Source organism: Medicago sativa, chromosome 6 (assembly GCF_051527215.1).
Source record: "Medicago sativa cultivar Bolivia chromosome 6, Bolivia_mono, whole genome shotgun sequence".
NCBI classification, from domain to species: Eukaryota; Viridiplantae; Streptophyta; class Magnoliopsida; order Fabales; family Fabaceae; genus Medicago; species Medicago sativa.
In genome coordinates, this window is record NC_140754.1 from 85078265 (window position 1) to 85100669 (window position 22405).

General features: G+C 33.4%; 3 protein-coding genes across 6 annotated transcripts in view; all 3 read right to left on the reverse strand.

Moving 5' to 3' along the window:
• Nucleotides 1-18917, reverse strand: part of LOC146917614 (uncharacterized) — a 29092-nt gene extending 10175 nt beyond the window's left edge. Inside the window, exons 1-2 of one of the 2 annotated variants that reach the window (XM_085719445.1) lie at nt 18579-18914; nt 16756-18397 (exon numbers count right to left, since the gene is read on the reverse strand). In XM_085719445.1, the coding sequence (XP_085575571.1) occupies nt 16916-18304 (1389 nt within the window). In that variant the 5' untranslated portion in view covers nt 18305-18397; nt 18579-18914 and the 3' untranslated portion in view covers nt 16756-16915. Of the gene's footprint in view, nt 1-16755 lie in introns of those variants that run through there. The other variant, XM_085719444.1, reaches the window with a different exon arrangement.
• LOC146917616 (uncharacterized) lies at nt 1212-3668 on the reverse strand. The gene has a single exon (XM_085719448.1). It carries the CDS (start codon nt 3411-3413, stop codon nt 1722-1724), a length of 1692 nt encoding a protein of 563 aa, XP_085575574.1. The 5' UTR covers nt 3414-3668; the 3' UTR covers nt 1212-1721.
• Nucleotides 6597-11068, reverse strand: LOC146917617 (uncharacterized). 3 transcript variants are annotated; one of them, XM_085719449.1, is made up of 2 exons: nt 9277-11036; nt 6597-7157 (listed from the first exon to the last, which is right to left on the reverse strand). In XM_085719449.1, the coding sequence occupies exon 1, from the start codon at nt 10951-10953 to the stop codon at nt 9283-9285; it is 1671 nt and encodes a 556-aa protein (XP_085575575.1). In that variant the 5' UTR covers nt 10954-11036; the 3' UTR covers nt 6597-7157; nt 9277-9282. The 3 variants fall into 3 exon arrangements, with proteins under 3 accessions (XP_085575575.1, XP_085575576.1, XP_085575577.1); XM_085719450.1 differs by lacking the exon at nt 6597-7157 and adding an exon at nt 7194-8662; XM_085719451.1 differs by lacking the exon at nt 6597-7157 and having other exon boundaries at nt 9010-10852; nt 10949-11068.
• Nucleotides 18918-22405: the final 3488 nt, after the last annotated feature.

Below are 22405 nucleotides of genomic sequence, written 5' to 3' on the forward strand. Positions count from 1 at the left end.
AAAAATGTAAACACGAGAAACCAATGCAAAAGTTCAGCATCCAGAAAACAACATCAAACCTTAATCTCTAGGCTCAGATGTGGGTTATTACCAAAGATCTTGAGATAAGGCACCCTAGAAGGATAGAATTAAAGTAACGAACACTTAACATTTCATGCAACAATCAAGATGGGTTCTCAACATGCATGAACCCCCTTTGATTGACAATCTTCCCCCTTACCTTGACTGAACCCACGTTAATGCTGATGTGGGATGGACGGAACTTCCACCAACAGATTCTGGTTCAACAACTACCCACATAACTAGTTATCTTAACCCTCATTAGACTGTGCTCATAGTCATGATTACTTAAAACTATTTTGTATTGAGGTAAGGAGCAGTTGAATACTATATTGAAATCTAAGATCTTAATCAAGAAACAAACTATAATTTATCGAGATGTTGAGCCCAAGTACTGCTAAACACACTAGTACAGAGTTTGATACAATTTGGCAGATAATCAAAACCAAGTACCCTGCACAAGCACAAATAGAAAGTGACCCTTGCTCTATACTTCCAATACCAGACACATAAATTCTGTTATATCATCAACCATAACAAGAACTGGATTTGAGCCACAATTTGTAGATGGATATACAAGTACTTTTGGTTCATGCTTTTTACATGACCATGACATGACACTTGCTTCCTTGATGTAAGACAAAATGTAAGTACTTTGAAAATCAGATTTCTGAGATGCAATTAATATCCAGAGCCGTCCGTTTTTATAATAAAGTTCATAATATACATAGACACATAATCGTTTCAAGTATTACACACATCAGCCAAGCCATAACAGGTTACTTCTTTAATAAGGATAACACAGAATACAATAAATTATATTTCTCTAAATTTGAAAACAGGAAAAGTTCACAAGAAAACCCATTTTCATCATGTTTTTAAATTGTGAATCAAATATATGTCTCTCAACATGTACTGCATTCAACGGATCGACAATGCTGATGAAAAAGAGGAACCCTATCCAATAGATTCAATTTTACAATCTAGTTTACTGGAATTGTAGAATTACTCCAGCAGATAGCAGAGATTTTGGTGGAAACAAACACAATGGGACATTGTATTTATGGAATTGTTGTGATTATAGTAATGGACATAACATTAACATTAAGCCTTAAGTTCATCAAGTTTAAGCACAAAGAATGCATTATATGTTATTGAAATTTTAGTTGAGTTCGCATTTAAAAATATGATCGTTCTCATTTTACATTTATTGATTGAAGATTGAAATTCTAATTGAATTCCCATGTAAAAATATGATCCTAATTTTGACAAATGACTGTATATAATAATTGTGTAAAAATAAATAACAATCACTTCTGCAATGTATAATCTTAATTCCAAAATACTAGCATCTCATAAGGAATTGGAGGGGGGAAAACCACTCCTCCCTAGATTTTGCTGATCACTATTAGCCTTTCATTACTTCTCTTCACCTTTCCGTAAAGGCAAACATCTAAAAAGTACACATCATGCAGATTCCGAAATTTCTGCAACCTCGTACTAACAAAACAAGTTTTTTTTTAAATTTCACTCCATGATTATATACAGTCATTTGTCAAAATTATGTGCAACTTTCATAACTTAGTACACTCTATATGCTTAAATATAATAAATACTATATAACAACAGATAAATAGAATACATCTTACCTAGTTTCAGGCTTACAATAGGCCTCTCGTAATCATTTCACGAAGAAGTTTCTCCGCCTTATCATTTTCATCGCTATCAAACAGAGAACGGATGATTATTTCATAAGTTACGGCATTTGGAATGCAACTATTGTCTTTCATTTTTGACAACAAAGCCAATGCTTCATCAAACAAGCCCTTGTTACAAAACCCATGGATCATAACCGTATATGTGTGGACAGTTATATTATAGCCTTTGACCAAAAGATCTTCAAAAATTATCCGTGCATCCTCTAGTCTTCCATTTTTGCATAGTCCATCAACAAGTATTGTGTATGTACACATATCTGGCTGAATTCCTTCGTCTTTCATCTTTGTTAACAACGCAATTGCCTTGTCAACCTGATGGTTTTTGCATAAAGCATCTAATATAGAATTGTATGTAACTATATTAGGTGGTTGACCTCTATAATGCATCTCATCGACTAGCTTCAAAGCATAAGAGATTTTCCCCGATTTACACAAACCATCAATAAGGGAATTGTAAGTTACCACATCAGGAATAATGTTTTTGCAATGCATTTCTTTAAAGAGATCCATTGCTTCATCGACCTTTTTAATCTTACAAAACCCGTTAATCATGATATTGTAGCTGTGAATATCAGGATTCACTCCCCTCTGAGACATAGTGTTGAATATACTCTTAGCCTTGTTCACTTCTTTAACTAGGCAATATCCATCCATTAAAGAGCTATAAGTAAAAACATTAGGTTTGATCCCTTGTTTTATCATCATAGCTAACACATTTTTAGCCTCTTTTACTTTTCCTTCCTTACAAAATGCATCAACTAATATATTAAAAGTATACACATCAGTCTTGATGTTTTCCGATGTCATTTTACTGAACAAACCAATTGCATCTTTCAATTTACCAACAATACAAAGGCCACTAATTAAAGCATTGTAAGTGAAAACATCACGGGAAATTCTCTTAGAAACCATTTCAGAATATAAATCAAAAGCATCATTAACAAATTTACCTTTGCACATACCACCAATAATGGTATTGTACATTACCACATTAGGCCGAACCAATTTCCCATCAACACGTCTCAGCAATTGCAGAGATGCTTTTGTTTCACCAACTTTACACAACCCATTAATCAATGTTCCATAACTAACTTGGTCTAACTGAAATCCCATCGCAACCACCTTATCATGTAAGTTCAATGCTTGATGTATCTGACCTTTGAGACAGTGACCCTTGATGAGTGTAGTCAATGTTATGGTATCTGGCTCGTAACCCATTTTGAGAATCTTTGTGAATACAGAAAAAGCAAAAGGGATGTGACCCAATTGACAGAAACAATTGATGAGAATGTTGCAATTGACTAAGTCAGGTTTAATTCCCTCAAATTCCATTTTTTTTGAGAGAGAAAAAACAGTGTGGTAATGTTTGGATTTGACAAGGGAACCTAAAATCATACCGAATTCGAAGGCGGGTGGACTGGGATTCTGATGAAGCAAGCGATTGAACGATGAAACAGCATCGTCAACAACATCATTGTTATTATGGAATGTGGATGAAGTTGAAGAATAAGGAATGAAATTGAAATGGGTGTTTTTCAGAAATTGAAAAGAATGAAACTTTTTTGGAACAAAAAGAGAAACAGGAACAAAACCGTACCTCTGCAACATCGAAGAAGAAGAAGAAGAACGAAACATTGTTGTGTCCCAGAATTCGAAATGTTGGATGTTTAGCTGGTAACTGTGTTAAGTCACTTCATTGATCATTGTTTTATGTTAGGAGATTAGTCATTTAGTCCCTTCGTAAGAAATAAGTCGTCATTTTAATCTTTGAATACAGATAAATTGCAAAATAGTCCTTGAATATAGACTATGTTTGTCAATTTAATCCCTGAATGTACTCCGTTAATCAATTTATTCCTTGAATGTAAACTCCGTTAGTCACTTTAATCCTTGAAATTGACCAACAAAGTTAGATTCATGAACTGTTTTGCAATTTCTCTGCATTCGGGGACTAAAGTGACTACTTATTTCCCATTCAGAGACTAAAGTGATTAATTCCCCTTTTATATTTTATGGTATAGTTGAAAACTTTTAACAAAAATGAAACTAATTTAAAATATTAATAAAGTTTGAAACTAATTTGAGAATAACTTATAAAGACAATGACCACTTTGATTCTCAATTTCATTTATCAAGGTCAAGGAAATTATATTTCTAAAATCTAAAACTCTTCAAGTTGTTACCTTTAAATAACTTAAAATATAAGTGGTGTGATTTTTTTTTTTTAAACAATCCTTATTACAATTAAATAACTTAAAAGATTTAAGTGGTATGAAAAAAAATGAAAAGATCAATTTGTTACAATTAAATAATTTAAAAGAATTTTTGAATAATTTATTGTAAACCAAATGTAGATGAGTTAAAGTATGTATGCTCAAATAGTGTTTACATAATTACTTATGGTTTGCCTACAAAAAAAGGTCATCACAATGTTAATAGGAGTTGAATCCACGGCCGTGCATTGAATCAAATATTTATCATTTGAGGCAACTTTCATCGACGTGCATAAACCAAGTTCAAATTTCATTATAATTTTATTAAAATTTATTTTTTTTGTCAGAGTCTAGTATGAGTTTTTTTTTACGAAAATAAATTTTTATTTTATAAATTACGGAAACGTAATAGGTTTGAATTTTTATATTCTTTTTTTTTTTGAACAAATCAAAATGAAATATATAGCTCAAAACGAAGTGATTCACCCCACACAAGGTGTGCTAAAAGTGATGAATCACTCAATATCTGTTACAGCACTTTGACACCTAGAAAAGATGCCACCACCAGAAAAAATAAATGAACAATTACAAGTTACATGACACGCATACAAAGGAGTGGGTGTCTCCACCAATCGTGAAAACCAAAAGCAATAAGCACCGAATACGAGGATAGCCATAAGAAGGAATTAAGCTTCACTTTTTCTACAATATTGTGGGGATCAATAACCACATATGTGAAGACTAGGTTGTTTCTCTCCTTCCATATTGCCCAAACACAAGCAAAGCCAAATAACCTTAAGATAAAAGTGTGTCGATCTTGGCAAACCCGCCAAATGAATAAACTGGAAATAGTGATCTACAATGGAACTTGGACAAACAAAAGAAAAACCATGCCAATGACAGACTAGAAACCAAACTCTTCCAAATAAATCACATCCAACGAAGAGATGATCTGTCGTCTCAATGAAACAACATCCTCCAACACACATGTGGTCGTTTGGTTGTAGAGCATGTCGACGTACCAAGTTGGATCTAGTTGGAGTTCTATCTTGAAGGAGACGCCAAGCAAAAATAGAAACTTTTATCGGAACCGGTTTATGCCACACATCGTTTATTGAACCAACAGCCACATGTTCTTCTATAGTTGTTAGGAAACGATACGTCCCACGAACCGAGTAGCCATGCATAGGATCAAGTAACCTACGCCAATGGTCCTGAGTGTTAACCTGCAAAACAACGTTTTCCAACAAAGTAACACACTCCCTCACATTATCCTCCTCCCACGCCAACCCAACAAAAGCCGCCTCCAACCCCACCCATCACCTCCTTTCTCCCAACCCCATCGAGCCATATCCTCCACCGTACACTCCTTATGGACGGATAAATCATAAAGCCGGCTGAACTGGATTTCTAAGGGGACTCCACCCAATCAATTATCAGTCCAAAAGAAACTGCTACGACCATTACCTACCACCCGCCTAATATTATCATCAAACCAATTTCCTACACCCGTCCCAACCCCCTCCCTTACGTGACACAACATCCTCCACCAACCACACACATTTCTCCCTCCTTCCTGAATTCGGCCACCAACCTCCCCATACCGTGCCTTTACGACGCGATACCACAGTCCATCCTTATCAACCAACAACCTCCAACACCACTTCCCTAATAAAGACAAATTAAATTCTCCTAACCTCCGAACCCTCAAACCACCTTGATTCACAGAATCACAGTTGAAATTGAAGTAACATACTTTTATTTATAGATTATTATATAATAATACCAAAAACTTAATTTAAATCAATAAAGTTTACAATTCTTTTTTTAAAAAAATGCATAAATAAAATTACAAACAGCTGAAAAAAGTTAAACTCAAGTAAAAAAAAATAATGAAATTAGATGAAAAGTTAAAATCAAGCTTACTACCAAGTCAACTTCGAGCGTGTGTTAACATTTCACAAAGTATCAATAGATTTGTAAGGATGAATCAACTTCACTTGTGCCAAAATGTCAATATTAAAAAAATCCATGGATGACATGTTTTAAAATCAACTTTTAACTCGCTTAAAAATGAGATATGTGACTTCCGATTCAAAATTTCTACTTTTAATATATTGACAAGTGTCTTAAAAACACAATTTAACATTTTCCTTTAAGATATAGATCTAACTAACCATTGATAGATATTAAAGTCTCGTACAATATCTTGTTAAAAAAAAGTCTCATACAATATTATGTTAAAGAAGACTCATTTTATTTCATATAATATTGTTAAAGATAAAATTGATTTTTATTATTTATTAATGACCAAGTAAGTTTCTATATTTTTTGTTAGAGACCAACTTGAAAATTTACTCTTTTTAAAATAAAACTTATACTCCTTGCTGGATCCTCAGGACAACCCTAGAGACTAATAATCTTCCAAAGGTGCCAAATTAGGAGTTTGGAAATTTAATCTTTGACACATGAACCAAAATGATGCCGTCAACTACATTTTTTTTTTTGGTCAAAAAAAAAAACTACATTTTTTTTACACTTTTGGGCGAAATATCACACTAAAATACGAAAATAAACAAATCAAATTTCCATGTGTTGGAATAAATTGCTAAAACGTTAGGTCAGTCATACCTATTCAAAATATTATTGATTTTTCATTTATAGAATAGACACTAATTGTATTTTTTCTTATCAAAATCAATTATATTAGATTCTAGCATAGTATACACAAATACTTGCTGCAAAAATGTTTTCTATATACACAAATGTGCAGCAAATATACAGAAAAGTATAGGATTCTATACATAAATATGTTGCAGGCACATGAACATAGTTATTGTTGCCCACGTCAGAGACTCAATTTACCTTTGAAACGGCAACATAGATTGTCCATCAATCACAACTGCATCAGGCTCCTCTTCAATTTCTCTTCAAAAGATGAACCAGAGTTCAGAGAACTCCTACAGAGCTAAGCTCCTAGACCATCTATGTGCTTCTACAACAGTTGAGTCACAGCTTCTACAAGCTTCTAGAAGCTGTGCTCGTGTGGATTCGGCACAACAGTTGAGCCAACACATGTAGAGGAACTCGGGGTTCTATCAATTTCTAACATCATCTATGTTGTTCTCCTATTTTGCATGTTTACGTATTTCTACATGTATACTTTCTGCAAGAGGAATACAGAGAAGACTGACATATAACTCTTGAAGCAATAACACAAATGCATCAAAACCAAAAGCTTCTAGTTCTTGAACAACATCAAAATTCTAAAAAAAAAAACTGAAATGAAAATGCCAAAGTGTAGCTTAAATCAAAACAAAACAAACTCAATGAGATGTCAATGCCCTCAACGTATAAACTTATATAAATCAGTCAGAAGATTAAATCATCAACATATATGGATGAAATCATATATGTCGCCAGTGTCAAAGGCATTATCCAACAAGGGTCCTCTTGACACAACTGTGGATTTTCTATCCCCTGCTACAAATATACCATCAAACAAGACACAAAGGAAGTTGTATAATTGGAAAACAGAATTTCTACCTTGTCTGCAAGTATAAGTTTGTCAACAATATAAGTTGTACAATGGCATAAGCAAGTGTCAAAATCTTTATTAAGCTTTTGTGTTATTGATGTTCCAAACATTGAGATTTCAACAATACATGCGCAAAAAGAAACCTTAAAAAAATACAAACTAGGACAAAAGAGTAAAAAGGATGATGACAGTTATGGTAAGACAGTACTGAACTTAAACTAAATACATAACAAACCCCTTATGTTTGTTGGGTTGAGAATAGATTATGTAGGCTGCAGCTATGATGGAGAAGGAAAAAAATTGTTTTTTCTTTGAATGGTTGATGTTTCTTTGTTAAAATGCTGTCTAATGTGCAAGTGCATTGCCATTTCACCTTACTCTTCTCTCCTTTCCTCTCTGTTTTTTCGTGGTTTGTGCTAGTGGCTCTTAAATCTACATAGAGCAGAAACAGGTGCAGCAAATCATAAAAATAAACTATTGTACTTGCCTTCTTAACACTAGCATTGGGGTAGCATTTCCCTTGAATGTAATGCTCGTGAGTCGTGAGGTTCTTACAAAAGTTGATAACTATAATTCGGAAGCCTTTATAAGCATGTTGTCAAGCATATTGTGCGATTTTACTATTGAAATCCTAAGGCAATGCAGTAAATGACAGCACATAAGTTTCATGTGAAATTGTAGAATCCTACATGGTGAATTCGTTCAATATGCAGAAAATCAATTGTCCAGCAAAAAAACAGAACTGATATTTGAATTCTTATCATATTATATTATATCTAGACGTTCATGGATTGATGAAATTATATACAGTCACATATCATAGTAGACAAATAATAGCTATATTTCAATTAATGGACACCTTTGCTTCAACATCTTCAGTGAATGAAATCTCTCAGAAACCTGGAAATAAAGTTCTTACAATTGAACACAACCTTTATCTGTCGTATATATCTAAGGATCAGTCCGTTTTTATAACAAAAAATACAGGTTATTGAAGACAATACAACCTCAAGAGAAGAATGCACTTTTAGAAGAATATCAATATACATGGTTTCTAACCTTTTTCAATAAACCATGAACCCTGAAGTAAAATCTTATGCAACAACGATCCAGTTGTCTCCACATACAACAATCTACAATTTATAGATTAAAATGTATAACATGAAGTTATACATTTTAATATTGTCAAAATGCATTGTTATTATTCCACGAAAATAGAATAGAATTCTATCTCAGCAACTCCCTTTTGAATGATTGGACTTCAAAGCAAGTGAGGTAGATGAGAGGAAAATGTTATAGAAAAGAGAACAAACAAACCTTCTACTGCCAAGTTCAATTTCACTTAACTAGACATAGAACAAGCTACCATATTCTAGCAATCAAATCAATTGTTAAGGCAATTCATTCAAAGCACCCGTGATAAATAAATAATTTAATTCAATTCAGAAAGGAAAACTAAAGTCCAAATCTACACATAATGAGGGTCAACAGATTTTCACAATCTTAAACAATGCACCACGGTAACATTCAGTACTTGCCAGCAGTATAGGCAGAAAGACTTATGAAAGAGATACACAGCATCTATAAAGGTTTTGGAAAACACACTTAACAAAAGACAGAACAAGAAAAAAAATTAAAGAGTATATTCCCCATTAGGTGAGGCAAGTACATAAATGAAACTATGCAACAATGATGAAATATAAATTCAAATTCAAAATAATAATATATGAATAGAAAATCATCTTACAAAGAGTTAATCTTTAAAAAGACCTCTCGCGATCATTTCACGAAGAAGTTTCTCTGCCATATCATTTTCATCTTTTTCGAACAAAGAAAGGATAATTATTTCATAAGTTTTAGCATTTGGAATGCAGCCATAGTCTTCCATTTTTGATAGCAAGATCAACGCTTCATCAAACAAGCCCTTGTCACAAAACCCTTGGATCATAACGGTATATGCATAGACATCAAGATTGTAGCCTTTGACCAAAAGATCTTCAAAAACTATTTGTGCATCCTCTAGTCTTCCACTTTTACACAATCCATCAATAAGAATAGTGTATGTACACATATCTGGCCGAATTCCTTCGTCTTTCATCTTTGTTAACAACGCAATTGCCTTGTCAACCTGATGGTTTTTGCATAAAGCATCCAATATAGAACTGTATGTAACTATATTAGGTGGTTGACCTCTATCATGCATCTCATCGACTAGCTTGAAAGCATAAGAGATTTTCCCCGATTTACACAAACCATCAATAAGGGAATTGTAAGTTACCACGTTAGGAGTAATTTTTCTGCAATGCATTTCTTCAAAGAGATTCATGCCTTCATCTGTCATTTTAATCTTACAAAACCCATTAATCAAGATATTGTAACTCTGAGTATCAGGATTCACTCCCCCCTGAGTCATAGTGTTGAATATACTCTTAGACTTATTCACTTGTTTAACTAGGCAATATCCATCCATTAAAGAGTTATAAGTAACAAAGTTAGGTTTAATGCCTTGTTTCATCATCATAGCCAACACATTTTTAGCCTCTTTTACTTTTCCTTCCTTACAAAATGCATCAACCAATATATTGAAAGTATACACATCAGGGTTGATGTTTTCCGATGTCATTTTATTGAACAAACCAATTGCATCTTTCAGTTTACCAACAATGCAAAACCCATTAATTAAAGCACTGTAAGTAACAACATCGGGAGAAATTTTCTTTGCAACCATTTCAGAATATAAATCAAAAGCATCATTAACAAGTTTACCTTTGCACATACCATCAATAATAGTATTGTACATTACCACATTAGGCTGAACCAATTTTCCATCAACACGTCTCAGCAATTGTAGAGCTGCTCTTGTTTCACCAACTTTACACAACCCATTAATCAATGTTCCATAACTAACTTGGTCTAAATGAAATCCTAGCGCTACCACCTGATCATGAAAGTTCAATGCTTTATGGAGCTCACCTTTGAGACAGAGACCCTTGATGAGTGTAGTTAAAGTTATGGCATCTGGATCATAACCCTTTTTGAGAATGTTGGCAAATACAGAAAAAGAAAGAGGGGTTTGACCCAATTGAGAAAAACAATTGATCAAGATGCTTAAAGTGACCAAGTTTGAAGCAATTCCGTTGAATTCCATTTGTCGATGAAGTGAAACAACGGTGGAGTAATGATTGGCCTTGACAAGGGAACCTAAAATCTTACCAAATTGAAAGATGGATGGGGTAGGGTTCTTCTGATGGAGCAATCGATTGAATGAGGAAATGAGATTTTGTTTGTTGTCATCTTCATGGAATTGAGAGTATAGCCTTGTGCTTGAAGAAGAAGAAGAAGATGAGAAAAAACGAATCAGAAAATTAGGGTTTGGAAGTTGAAAATTGAGGATGAATATAGAGACTGAAGAAACAGACCTCATTTCATTACAGATCTCAGAATGTTTGTGTGTTCCTGCCGCTTAACTAACCAAAACCATAAATTGGTCTTTTTCTTTGTTTTGTAATAGAGTAATGATATTTTGACATCCATTTGATGACAACTTTGTTGACAATCTTGTATTTCTCACTTCTTATTGGTCAAAAACAATGGAGAGAGAAAAAGGAAGAGAGAGAATAACAACATCATGTGAGTATGAGAGAGAAAGTTGTCCAAAAGTTGTCAAAAAGTGGTTGTCAAAATATCATTTCTCTTTGTAATATCATCTTCAATAGATGGGTTTTAATCATTTAAGATTTGGTACCTATCTATTAGTTACCTCCATTGGGAAGAAACTTTTTTTTGAGAGTTTTACAAGATCCGGGGTCTTACTTAAGACCCCAATCTTAAGTGATATTTACACTCTTTTAATATTAAAAATTTGAAATTTAATAATATAAAATTATTGATAGTTGATTAGTGTATTTCATTTAACAACTTTGTGGTAGTAACTGTGTTTAGGACAACACTTAGGTCACATTGAGGTGTCACGTGATATTGGTCAACTACAATGTTTCATGTGTTACCCTTTATTTAAAAAAACAAAACAAAAAGTAAAACATTATCGTCAAAGAGAAAGAAAACAATCACTTTTTTTTAGGAAAGAAAGAAAACGGTCACTTATCATATTGTGGTTGGCTAATGTCATACGAGTAATACCCAAACCTATATGTTTTTACTCCAATATCAATACAAACAGCTATATATATATATATATATATATATATATATATATATATATATATAGACACACACACGCATCTATATTTTTACTCATATAGTAATACTTGAACCTATTTTGTTTTTTACACATGTGTCTATATTTTAACTCATATATTAATAACGAGACCTTTTTTTTTGTAATTTATACATGTGTCTATATACAGATACCGATTTGTTTTTAAAATTTATACACTTGTCTATATTCTTACTCATATTTAATACGAAAATAACTTTTTGTATAATTTATACATATATCTATATTTTTATTCATATACCAATACACTACGCAATTGCGACTTGCTTTCAAAAAAAGAGCGTAACACACTCACCCGTCCATATGCACGGGTATCCTGCTACAACTATTTTTAATATAACTTCTTATTGAATTTAGTATTATTTAATTATTTGACAGAAATTTTTTGCATCACTGATATTACGAGTCCAAATCCGCCTCCGATCATGGTTCAATTTGCTCAACGTTAGAGCCCTTTTGGTTTTGCTGGTTATGTTTTAGTCTTGCTTTTATTTTTTTTCCCCCGTTTTGCCTTTGTATTCCAAAAACACAGGTACTATGACCAGATAACCATAATATTATGTTAAAAAAGACTTATTTTCAAGTCTCAGAACAAGAAACATGATTAAAAAGAAACATGATTAAAAAAGACTTATTTTGTTACATATAAAGGTTTTGTAGCAAATTGGGAGTTTTGAGATTTAATATTTGAGACATGGACCAAAATAACCCTGTCAAATTATTTTGTTTTTTATACTTTCGAACGAAATATCACACTAAAATATGATAATAAACCAATTAAATTTCCATGTGTTGGAATAAATTGCTAAAACGTTGAGTCAGTCACACCTGTTCAAAATATTATTTATTATGTATTTACAGAAGACACTAATTTATTTATTTATTTTATCAAAATTAATTGTATTAGATTCTAGCATATAGTAAAAGGGTGTGTCAAACTGTCAATTGTTTTTGTTGTAGAAATTAATTCGGTTTGATTATTCTTCATCGTCATCTAGTCCATGGGAACAACCAACACATGATACAACAAATGAAATCACAGTACAATGAAGAAGAAAAAGAAGGAAGTAGACATGGTAGAAGAGGCTACAAAATCATTTACCTTGTGTTTATCTGGTTATAGTATTTGATGAATTGTTGATTGACATGGCTAGATTTGAGTTAACCAGAAAGGGCATAGTGATGCCTAAAATATTATGCAACAAAATTACTTCAAGTTCAAAGGAGATGTATTCTTTCTTTTTCTTAAAGAGCAAAAGAGAGTGAAAATTTGTCATGACCCAATTTCTAGCCGTGACCGGCGCACAAACTGATGCATAAAGTCTGGCCAGCCTAACAAACCAAACTTGACAAATGACTTTTGAATAATAGTACACTGAAACCAAAATTTACTGGAAATCTTGAAAGTATGCTATAGTGGTCTAACCTTTGTTTTTGTTTCTGATAGAACCTAGAAATTTGAAAGTACCACTGTATTTATTAAGAGCTCTCTTAGAAATCGTGGTTGGGTATAAGACAACCCCACAAAACCGGCTTGTGAGGTGAGGATTGCCCCCACCTCTAAACACATTGTCAGGTCATCTCCTATTTGATGCAAGACTCTTAACACACCCCCTTACGACCAACACTATTGGGCTTGGTCCGTGGACATAAATGATGGGTTGCCCGATAGCGAAAACCTGACAGCAGGTCGCCTAATGGATCTTGAAAAGGCTCTAATACCATCTTAAAAATCGTGGATAAGCCTAACACAACCCCACAAAACCGGCTTGTGAGGTGAGGATTGTCCCCAATAAGGGTTCAGAAATTACCCAATAAGGGTCCTCTTGACACAACTGTCGATATTCTATCCCCTGCTACAAATATACCATTGAGCAAAACACAAATGAATTTGTATAATTGGAAAACAGAGTTTCTACTTTGTCTGCAAGTACAAGTTTGTCAACAATATAAGTTGTACAATTGCATAAGCAAGTGTCAAAATCTTTATTAAGCTTTTGTGTTATTGATGTTCCAAACATTGAGATGTCAACAATACATGCGCAAAAAGAAACCTTAAAAAATTAAAAAAATACAAACTAGGACAAAAAATATAAAAAGGATGATGATGGTTATGGCAATACAGTACTGAACTGAAACTAAATACATTACAAACCCCTTAAGTTAGAATGAACTCAGCTCTTCCTTTATTTGAGCCTTAAGGCTTGGTATTCTTAGGGGGTTTGTTGGGTTGAGAATAGATTATGTAGGCTGCAGCTACGATGGAGAAGGAAAAAATTTGATTTTTCTTTGAATGGTTGATGTTTCTTTTTTAAAAAGCTGTCTAATGTGCAAGTGTACTGCCGTTTCACCTTACTCTTCTTCCCTTTCCTCTCTATTTTTTCGTGGTTTGTGCTAGTGGCTCTTAAATCTACATAGAGCAGAAACAGGTGCATCAAATCATAAAAATAAACTATTGTACTTGCCTTCTTAACACTAGCATTGGGGTAGCATTTCCCTTGAATGTAATGCTCGTAAGGTTCTTACAAAAATTGATAACTATAATTCGGAAGCCTTTATAAGCATGTTGTCAAGCATATTGTGCGATTATACAATTGAAATCCTTAGGCAATGCAGTAAATGACAGCACATAAGTTTCATGTGAAATTGATGAATCCTACATGGTGAATTCATTCAATATGCAGAAAATCAAGTACCCAGCCGAAACTGAACTGATATTTGAATTCTTATCATATTATTCCTTACCACCGATCTGAACAAAGCACACGTCCGACCTTCCTATTCTCATGCTCAAATATATCTTTTTCGAAAATTGAGTCTCATACTGAATATATACAGAGAATTCACATAGAATGTGACATAACAGATTCTAACATGAACTTCCAGATTTCATGCAATGGAAGAAAAAGACATACATTTTTACAGTGTTTTAATTATTGATAAAGTGTTATCCGCATTTGAATGTTTTCTCTATTCAAATCCTTATTGTTTGTTCATCTTTATGATTCACAGAAAAATGTAAACACGAAAAACATTCACTTCCAAACAGAATTGCAATGAAATACCATGAAACTTTCAAGAAAGCATTACCCATTTCAAGCTTCGTGTACAACTATAAGGTTGTACCAAATAATCATGGAATTCTCCAAATTCAAGAATTGTATTTGGACAAATCTTAGAAGCATGTTAACAAGCATTTTGAGTAAACTATAATAGATTAGTTGATTAGTTCACTTACTAAGTTTAAATTAATTCCTACTCAAGCTCCACTAATCTATTCATGATTCTTTAGGGACTAGATATTCAACTTCAATTGAAGAGGGTTATAACAAACTAAAACACATATTTCAACCTTATAAGGTTGCAAGCTACATGAAGTTTTGCATATATGTAGCAGAGAAAGTCTGCATCGCAGAACCATAAAGGTCTACTTCCTTCCACCTTCATAAAGTTCAAACTATATTCACTATACCTTCATAATTTTTTTTTTCAGCATAGAGTGCGTGTCTATATAATATATAAAGATAGTCCTCGTGAGCTTAGCTCAGTTGGTAGGGACAATATATGCAAGGTCCGGGGTTTGAACCTCGGCCACCACAAATATATATATATATATATATATATATATATATATATATATATATATATATATATATATATATAAAGATACCTTAGTATACAACTTATAATAATAATATTTGAAAAAACAAATATGTACCCTAATTTCTAAATCTACTCATCTTTTGTGTGCTCATAGATTTCTTGAATTCTAGAAATTATTTTACTTGAATAAGAAGCAAGTCTAAGAAAGACTTAACAACCTCTCATAATCACAATTCATGGCTTGATGCTCATTGCAAACTTCACCAAAACGCATATCAAATCACATCACAGTTGTTGGTGATAATCTAAGTGTGCAGCTGAGGCCATCAACTAAGAAAGATATTTCAAAGAATGAAAACACATGTATTTTTTTTAAAAAAAAGGGTGAATCATGAACAATATTCAGGAATATGAGAGGCTGTTTTTGTTAAAAAAGTGAGCAGGTGCTGCCATCCTAAACCATTCATCATATTTATGGTATATCAAGAGAAGATACTAGATACACAAATGTTCCATCAAAGATAAAGACCAGGAACCATATTTAGGAAATGAGTATCTGCAGAATATGACAGACCTTTCAAAAGCTCATACTTGAATTCAGCACCATGTTCAACCTTACCTTTCACAAATCAAAATGATTTTGCATAACTGTGGGAAATGAGGTATTCAATAGCAATGATACTCAGATAACCCATCAATGCAAAATGGGCATGGTTTTAGTCAGCCCCAAAAAAAGTTGCTGGTGATTTCTATGCCCAGTCTATCAAAGAATGCACATCCACTCATACCTAGTGGCTACCTATCCTAGTTCAATACTAGCATCTCATAAGGTATCGGAGGGGAAAAGCAGTCCTCACTAGGTACTCACATACTAGAAAATTGTGTAAAAATAAGGCTTAAATGGAGTTTTCTTCCCTAAAGTTTCCAAATGCCGCAATTTTAGCCCCCTAATAAAAAAAATTAAAATTTTCCCTTCTATCTTTAGAGAAATAAGCTCTTTTGGCCCTTTATCTTCACTAAAAGTTACGATTTTGGCCCCCCGTTTTGGGACACATGGCGTCTTCTCAGCAGCTTTGCAACGTTTTGTAAAATTAAGGGGTAAAATTGTTTTTTTTTTTTGTTAGAGGGTCAAAATCACAACATTTTAAAAGTTACGGGGTCACAAATGCATTTAAGCCTAAAAATAAATAACAATCTCTTCAACAATGTATAATGTTAATTTCAAAATACTAGCTTCTCATAAAGGAACTGGAGGGGGGAAAACAAGTCCTCCATTGACTTTACAGATCACTATTAGCCTTTCATTACTTCTCTTCACCTTTCCTTAGAGGCAAACATCTAAAAAGAACACATCATGCAGATTCCAAAATTTCTGCAACCTCATACTAACAAAATAAGCTTTTTCTTTTTTAATTTTACACCATGATTTTATACAGTCATTTGTCAAAATTAGGTGTGACTTCAATAACTCAGTACATTCTATATGCTTAAATATAAATACAATATAACAACAAATAAATAGAAAACATCTTACCTAGTTTCAGTCTTACAATAGGCCTCTCATAATCATTTCACGAAGAAGTTTCTCCGCCTTATCATTTTCATCTTTATCAAACAAAGAACAGATGATTATTTCATAAGTAACGGCGTTTGGAATGCAACCATTTTCTTCCATTTTTGACAGCAAATCCAATGATTCATCAAACAAGCCATGGCTACAAAACCCTTGAATAATAGTGGTATATATATTGACATCTAGAATGTAGCCTTTAAACAAAAGATCTTCAAAAACTATCCGTGCATCCTCTAGTCTTCCATTTTTGCATAGTCCATCAACTAATGTTGTGTATGTACACATATCTGGTTGAATTCCTTCGTCTTTCATCTTCGTTAACAACGCAATTGCCTTGTCAACCTGATGGTTTTTGCATAAAGCATCCAATATAGAACTGTAAGTAATTATATCCGGTGGTACACCTCTATCATGCATCTCATCGACTAGCTTCAAAGCATAAGAGATTTTTCCCGATTTACACAAACCATCAATAAGGGAACTGTAAGTTACCACATCAGGAATAATATGTTTGTGATGCATTTCTATGAGAAGTTTCATGGCTTCATCCACCTTTTTAATCTTACAAAATCCATTAATCATGATATTGTAGCTCTGAACATTAGCAGTCACTCCCCTCTGAGACATAGTGTCGAATATATTCTTAGCCTTATTCACTTGTTTAACTAGGCAATATCCATCGATTAAAGAGCAATTAGTAACAACATTAGGTTTAATGCCTTGTTTCATCATCATAGCAAACACAGTTTTAGCTTCTTTCATCTTTCCGTCCTTACAAAATCCATCAACCAATATATTTAAAGTATACACATTTGGGTTGATGTTTTCTAATATCATTTTATTAAACAACTCAATTGCATCTTTCATTTTACCAACAATGCAAAATCCACTAATTAAAGCACTATAAGTAACAACATTAGGAGAAATTCTCTTTGCAACCATTTCAGAATATAAATCAAAAGCATCATTAACAAGTTTACCTTTGCACATACTATCAATAATCGTACTGTACATTACCACATTAGGCTGAACCAATTTTCCATCAACTCGCCGTAGCAATTCAAGGGCTGCTCTTGTTTCTCCTACTTTACACAAGCCATTAATTAAGGTTCCATAACTAACTTGGTCCAATTGAAATCCCAACGCAACCACCTTATCATGAAAGTTCAATGCTTGATGGATGTCACCTTTGAGACAGAGACCCTTGATGAGTGTAGTCAATGTTATGGTATCTGGCTCGTAACCCATTTTGAGAATCTTAGTCAATACAGAAAAAGCAAAAGGGATGTGACCCAATTGACAGAAAGAATTGATGAGAATGTTGCAATTGACTAAGTCAGGTTTGATTCCCCTAAATTCCATTTTTTGAGAAAGAGAAACAACAGTGTGGTAATGATTGGATTTGACAAGTGAACCTAAAATCTTACAGAATTCGATGTCGGGAGGAGTTGGATTCTGACGAAGCAAGCGATAGAACAATGAAACAGAATCATCAACATCATCATTGTTATTTTGGAATGAAATTGAAGAAGATGAGAAGGGAAAAGAAGGAATGAAATAGAAATGGGTGTTTTTCGAAAATTGAAAAGGATGAAACTTTTTAGGAACAAAGAGAGAAACAGGAACAAGATTGTACCTCAGCAACATCGAAGAAGAAGAAGAAGGAGAGCGAAACATTGTTGTGTCCTCCGCAAATGAATTTGAAATGAGATATGTAATTAGATTTTCCGCAAATGAACTGTTGAATGAATGTGTATCTAGTAACTGTGTTTAGGACAACACCCGATGACGTTGCTGTGTTATGTGATATTGGTCAACCACTGATATGTCACCCTTTATTTAAAAAAAATAACAAAAAGCAATATATTTATTATATAAAATAGATTTCTTAAACAATGTCCTTAAAACACTTATCAACATTACTCTCACTCACAATGTTGGAGAAAAATAAAAAAGAAAATTACTTCCTCCGTCCCAAATTGTATGTCACTTTAGAAAAAAAATTTGTCCCAAATTATATGTCGCTTTACATTATCAATGCAACATTAATATTACTTTTTCTATTATATCCTTAACTATTTATTACTCTTCCTTCTTTCAATTCTTTCATTTATCTTTCCCAAAAGGAGCACTTGTTAAGTTCTTGTGTGGAGAAACACTTGCTTAACTTAAGCATAATCACAAATATAAATTATTTGTACTCACACATAAACACACATATCAATTAACTATATAATTAATTTTTCAAGCAACTACTTAAGAACAAAGGAGCACTTGATTTGAGAATACCGCCATAATTAATTTTTCAAGCAACTACTTAAGAACAAAGGAGCACTTGATTTGAGAATACCGCCATAATACATTCTAATATACACATTCACAAGGTTTTCAAAAAATGCTGGACCAATTGTATACTCAAACCAATGACCATAAAATATTATATTCATTCATACTTCCTTAGTTTCATTTTAATTGTCAAATTTATAGTTTACAAAAAAGTTGTTGATTTTCCCTCAAAGAAAAAAGTTGTTGATTTTATGGATTTTTTTTTTCTATTTGTCTCTCACTTTCAAATTTTAATATTAGTATACCACCTTTTTTTTGTCAATTATCCCCTCAATGTATATTAATTATTTTACATTTACATTATAATGAAGAATGAGTGAACGTGCCAAACCGCCAATGAAGATAAAAATATAGTAGTATATAAAATTAGACATATATATAAAAACAATCAATTGATATTTGAAGACCACTCAACATTTCTCTTTATAAATATATGCGAGTATTTCATTTATCACATTACTCTCTCTATTTCTGTATGAAAAGGTTTTGAGAATATTTTTTTTGAAGAAGCTAAAATGGAATTTATTAAAATCACAATGAATCCTAACCAGCACAAGGAATGCTAGAATAGGATTCGTAATATAGCAAAATAGTACAAAGGAAACACCCACCACACAAAAACACCAAACACCTATGTTTTTCTAACATCCACAAACTCAGCACCCGCAAACTCGCAAACTCAGCACCCGCAAGGAACAACACCGCCGCAACTACAATACCAAAACCACCCCCATCACCTCCTCTTACCACCATACCCGAGACTTGCCTCTCCACCAACACCACCATCACTTCCACCCCAATTCAAATCTGCCACCACAAAAACCACCATGAGCCACCACCATCACGCCACAACCACCATAAAATCTACCACGAAAACCAACATACACACCCATAAAAACCAGCCACATCTACCACAACAACTGCACCGGTGGACCCTTGGAATCAACCACCGCCACCACCACCTACAACCACACTAAATCAGCACCTACTACGACCATCACGCGAGCCACCACACAACCACCCATAGCCATCACACACAATTTCACAGCAATTATCAGCCGAACCATAGCAGCAACAAATTTCCCAACAACATCTGCAACATTCTCAAACCTTTTTCCACACAAAAAAAACCAACAGAGTCTAAAACCTGCATCGACAACACAGCAAAACTGACATCAAACACAAAACAATTCCATCATGCCACAAACAAGCCACATAAACCTGCGATTCACACACAATCACAAGCACGCCTCAAGAACAAACTATCCCAATCGAGCCGAACACGAACCAAGGCAAAACATCACAGAACCAATCCCAACACATTCACAATCTCTCACAACGGAACACAACACAACAAAAAAATCAAAATAACTGAATCAAAGCCCAACCATCAACACGACACAAATCGTCCAAAATCTCAGAACCTTACAACCTACAAACTGAATTCCCACTACCCAAACCCATTACAAACCATCAAACCCTAAGACATAAACAAACTGCCTCACCTAAACCGTACAAAACAAAACTGAGTCGTAACCCATTCCAGTCGAACAAACACACCGAAGCCAAACATCAAATCAGCTGTACAACAGTCACCAAACCGTGCCAATCCTCCAAAGCCAGACACAAACTCAACCGATCCAAACGCGAGCACCGTTACAAGTCCAAATCTTCACTCCAACATCACCTAACAAAACCCCTCCTTCACCAAAGAAACAGATCGAGCGCCGGAAGGAGGAGAAGGGAACAGAGAAACAGAGGGACGGAGACAGGGACCCGTCGCACCTAAACGGTGATGCGGAGGTATAGAGACCCCATCGCATCACCACCACCGGTGGCTACATGATGTCGGAGAAGATTTGAGAATATTAATTACTTTCATTGCTTTTTGGTTGCTTAAATAAAAAGTCTTTTTGGTACAACATACGTTTTGTTGTCAATAATATACATAACAATTCAATATAAAATTCTTAAAAAATTCAAGATATTATTATGTAACTATCCATTATTGTTTCTTAGGGGGCTTCTATCCATTATTGTTAAATTGTTAAAAACACATATAATAATAATAATAATATTTGTCTTATAAGTGTGTTTAATTGTTTTATAAATTGGGATGTTGAGTAGTTTAATTGATTTGAGTTAAAGGATAACGCGTTAAAAATCATGGTTCAAACACGAACAAAGGATAAAAAATAATCAAACTATTAATATTTGTCATTACAAAAAATTATAATATAAAAAACACTCAAATCAAACAAATATCAAATTAAAAATTGTAGTAAATAAAAAATTAATTAAATAATATAATATAAATGATATATTAAATTAATAAATTTAAATACTTAAATACTAATTGATATAAATTTTAGTATGAATTAAGGAAGTTCTTTTAAGTCATTTTACATTTATCAGCTAGTTGAACCGCTAATTTTACCAAACACTTCAATTAGCTTATCAACTATCAGTTAACAACATCAACCATAAGTTATAAGCTATCAGCTATCCACTATTTTTATCAAACAGAACCAATATATAAAAAGAACCATGTAATCTCTAACACAACACGCAAAAGATGTAATATGCTCAAACGAAATGGCAGCGGGCAAATATGACAGTTTTGGAGGGGGAGGCAGTTGCCTTACTCGAGGCTCTTCACTTTGCTGATGCGAACAGATGGGACAGGGTTGTCTTCGAGTCCGACTCATCTACTCTAGTGCAAGCTCTATCGTCTCCGTGCCAGGGTGATTCGGAATTCTATGCTATTGTTTCTAGTATTATTTATCAGTTATCTTTACATTCCAACTTCGAGGTGAAGTTTGTTAGGAGACAAGCGAACATGGTTGCTCATAGTTTAGCTAGGGCGGCTTGTTCTTGGGCTAGTCACTGTATTTTTGATTCTTATCCTTCTTGTATTGAACATTGGATGATTAATGATAGTTAACTTTGTTTCGGTCAAAAAAAAAAAAAAGAACCATGTAATAACAATGGGAGCATCATTTAACCCCACGGAATTTTTTTTGATAGACCCCCACAGATATCTTAAAAACTATATAGTAGTTATATATTTTCTTAATAATAATCTATAATAGCTATCTATAAATTCATGGTATTCAA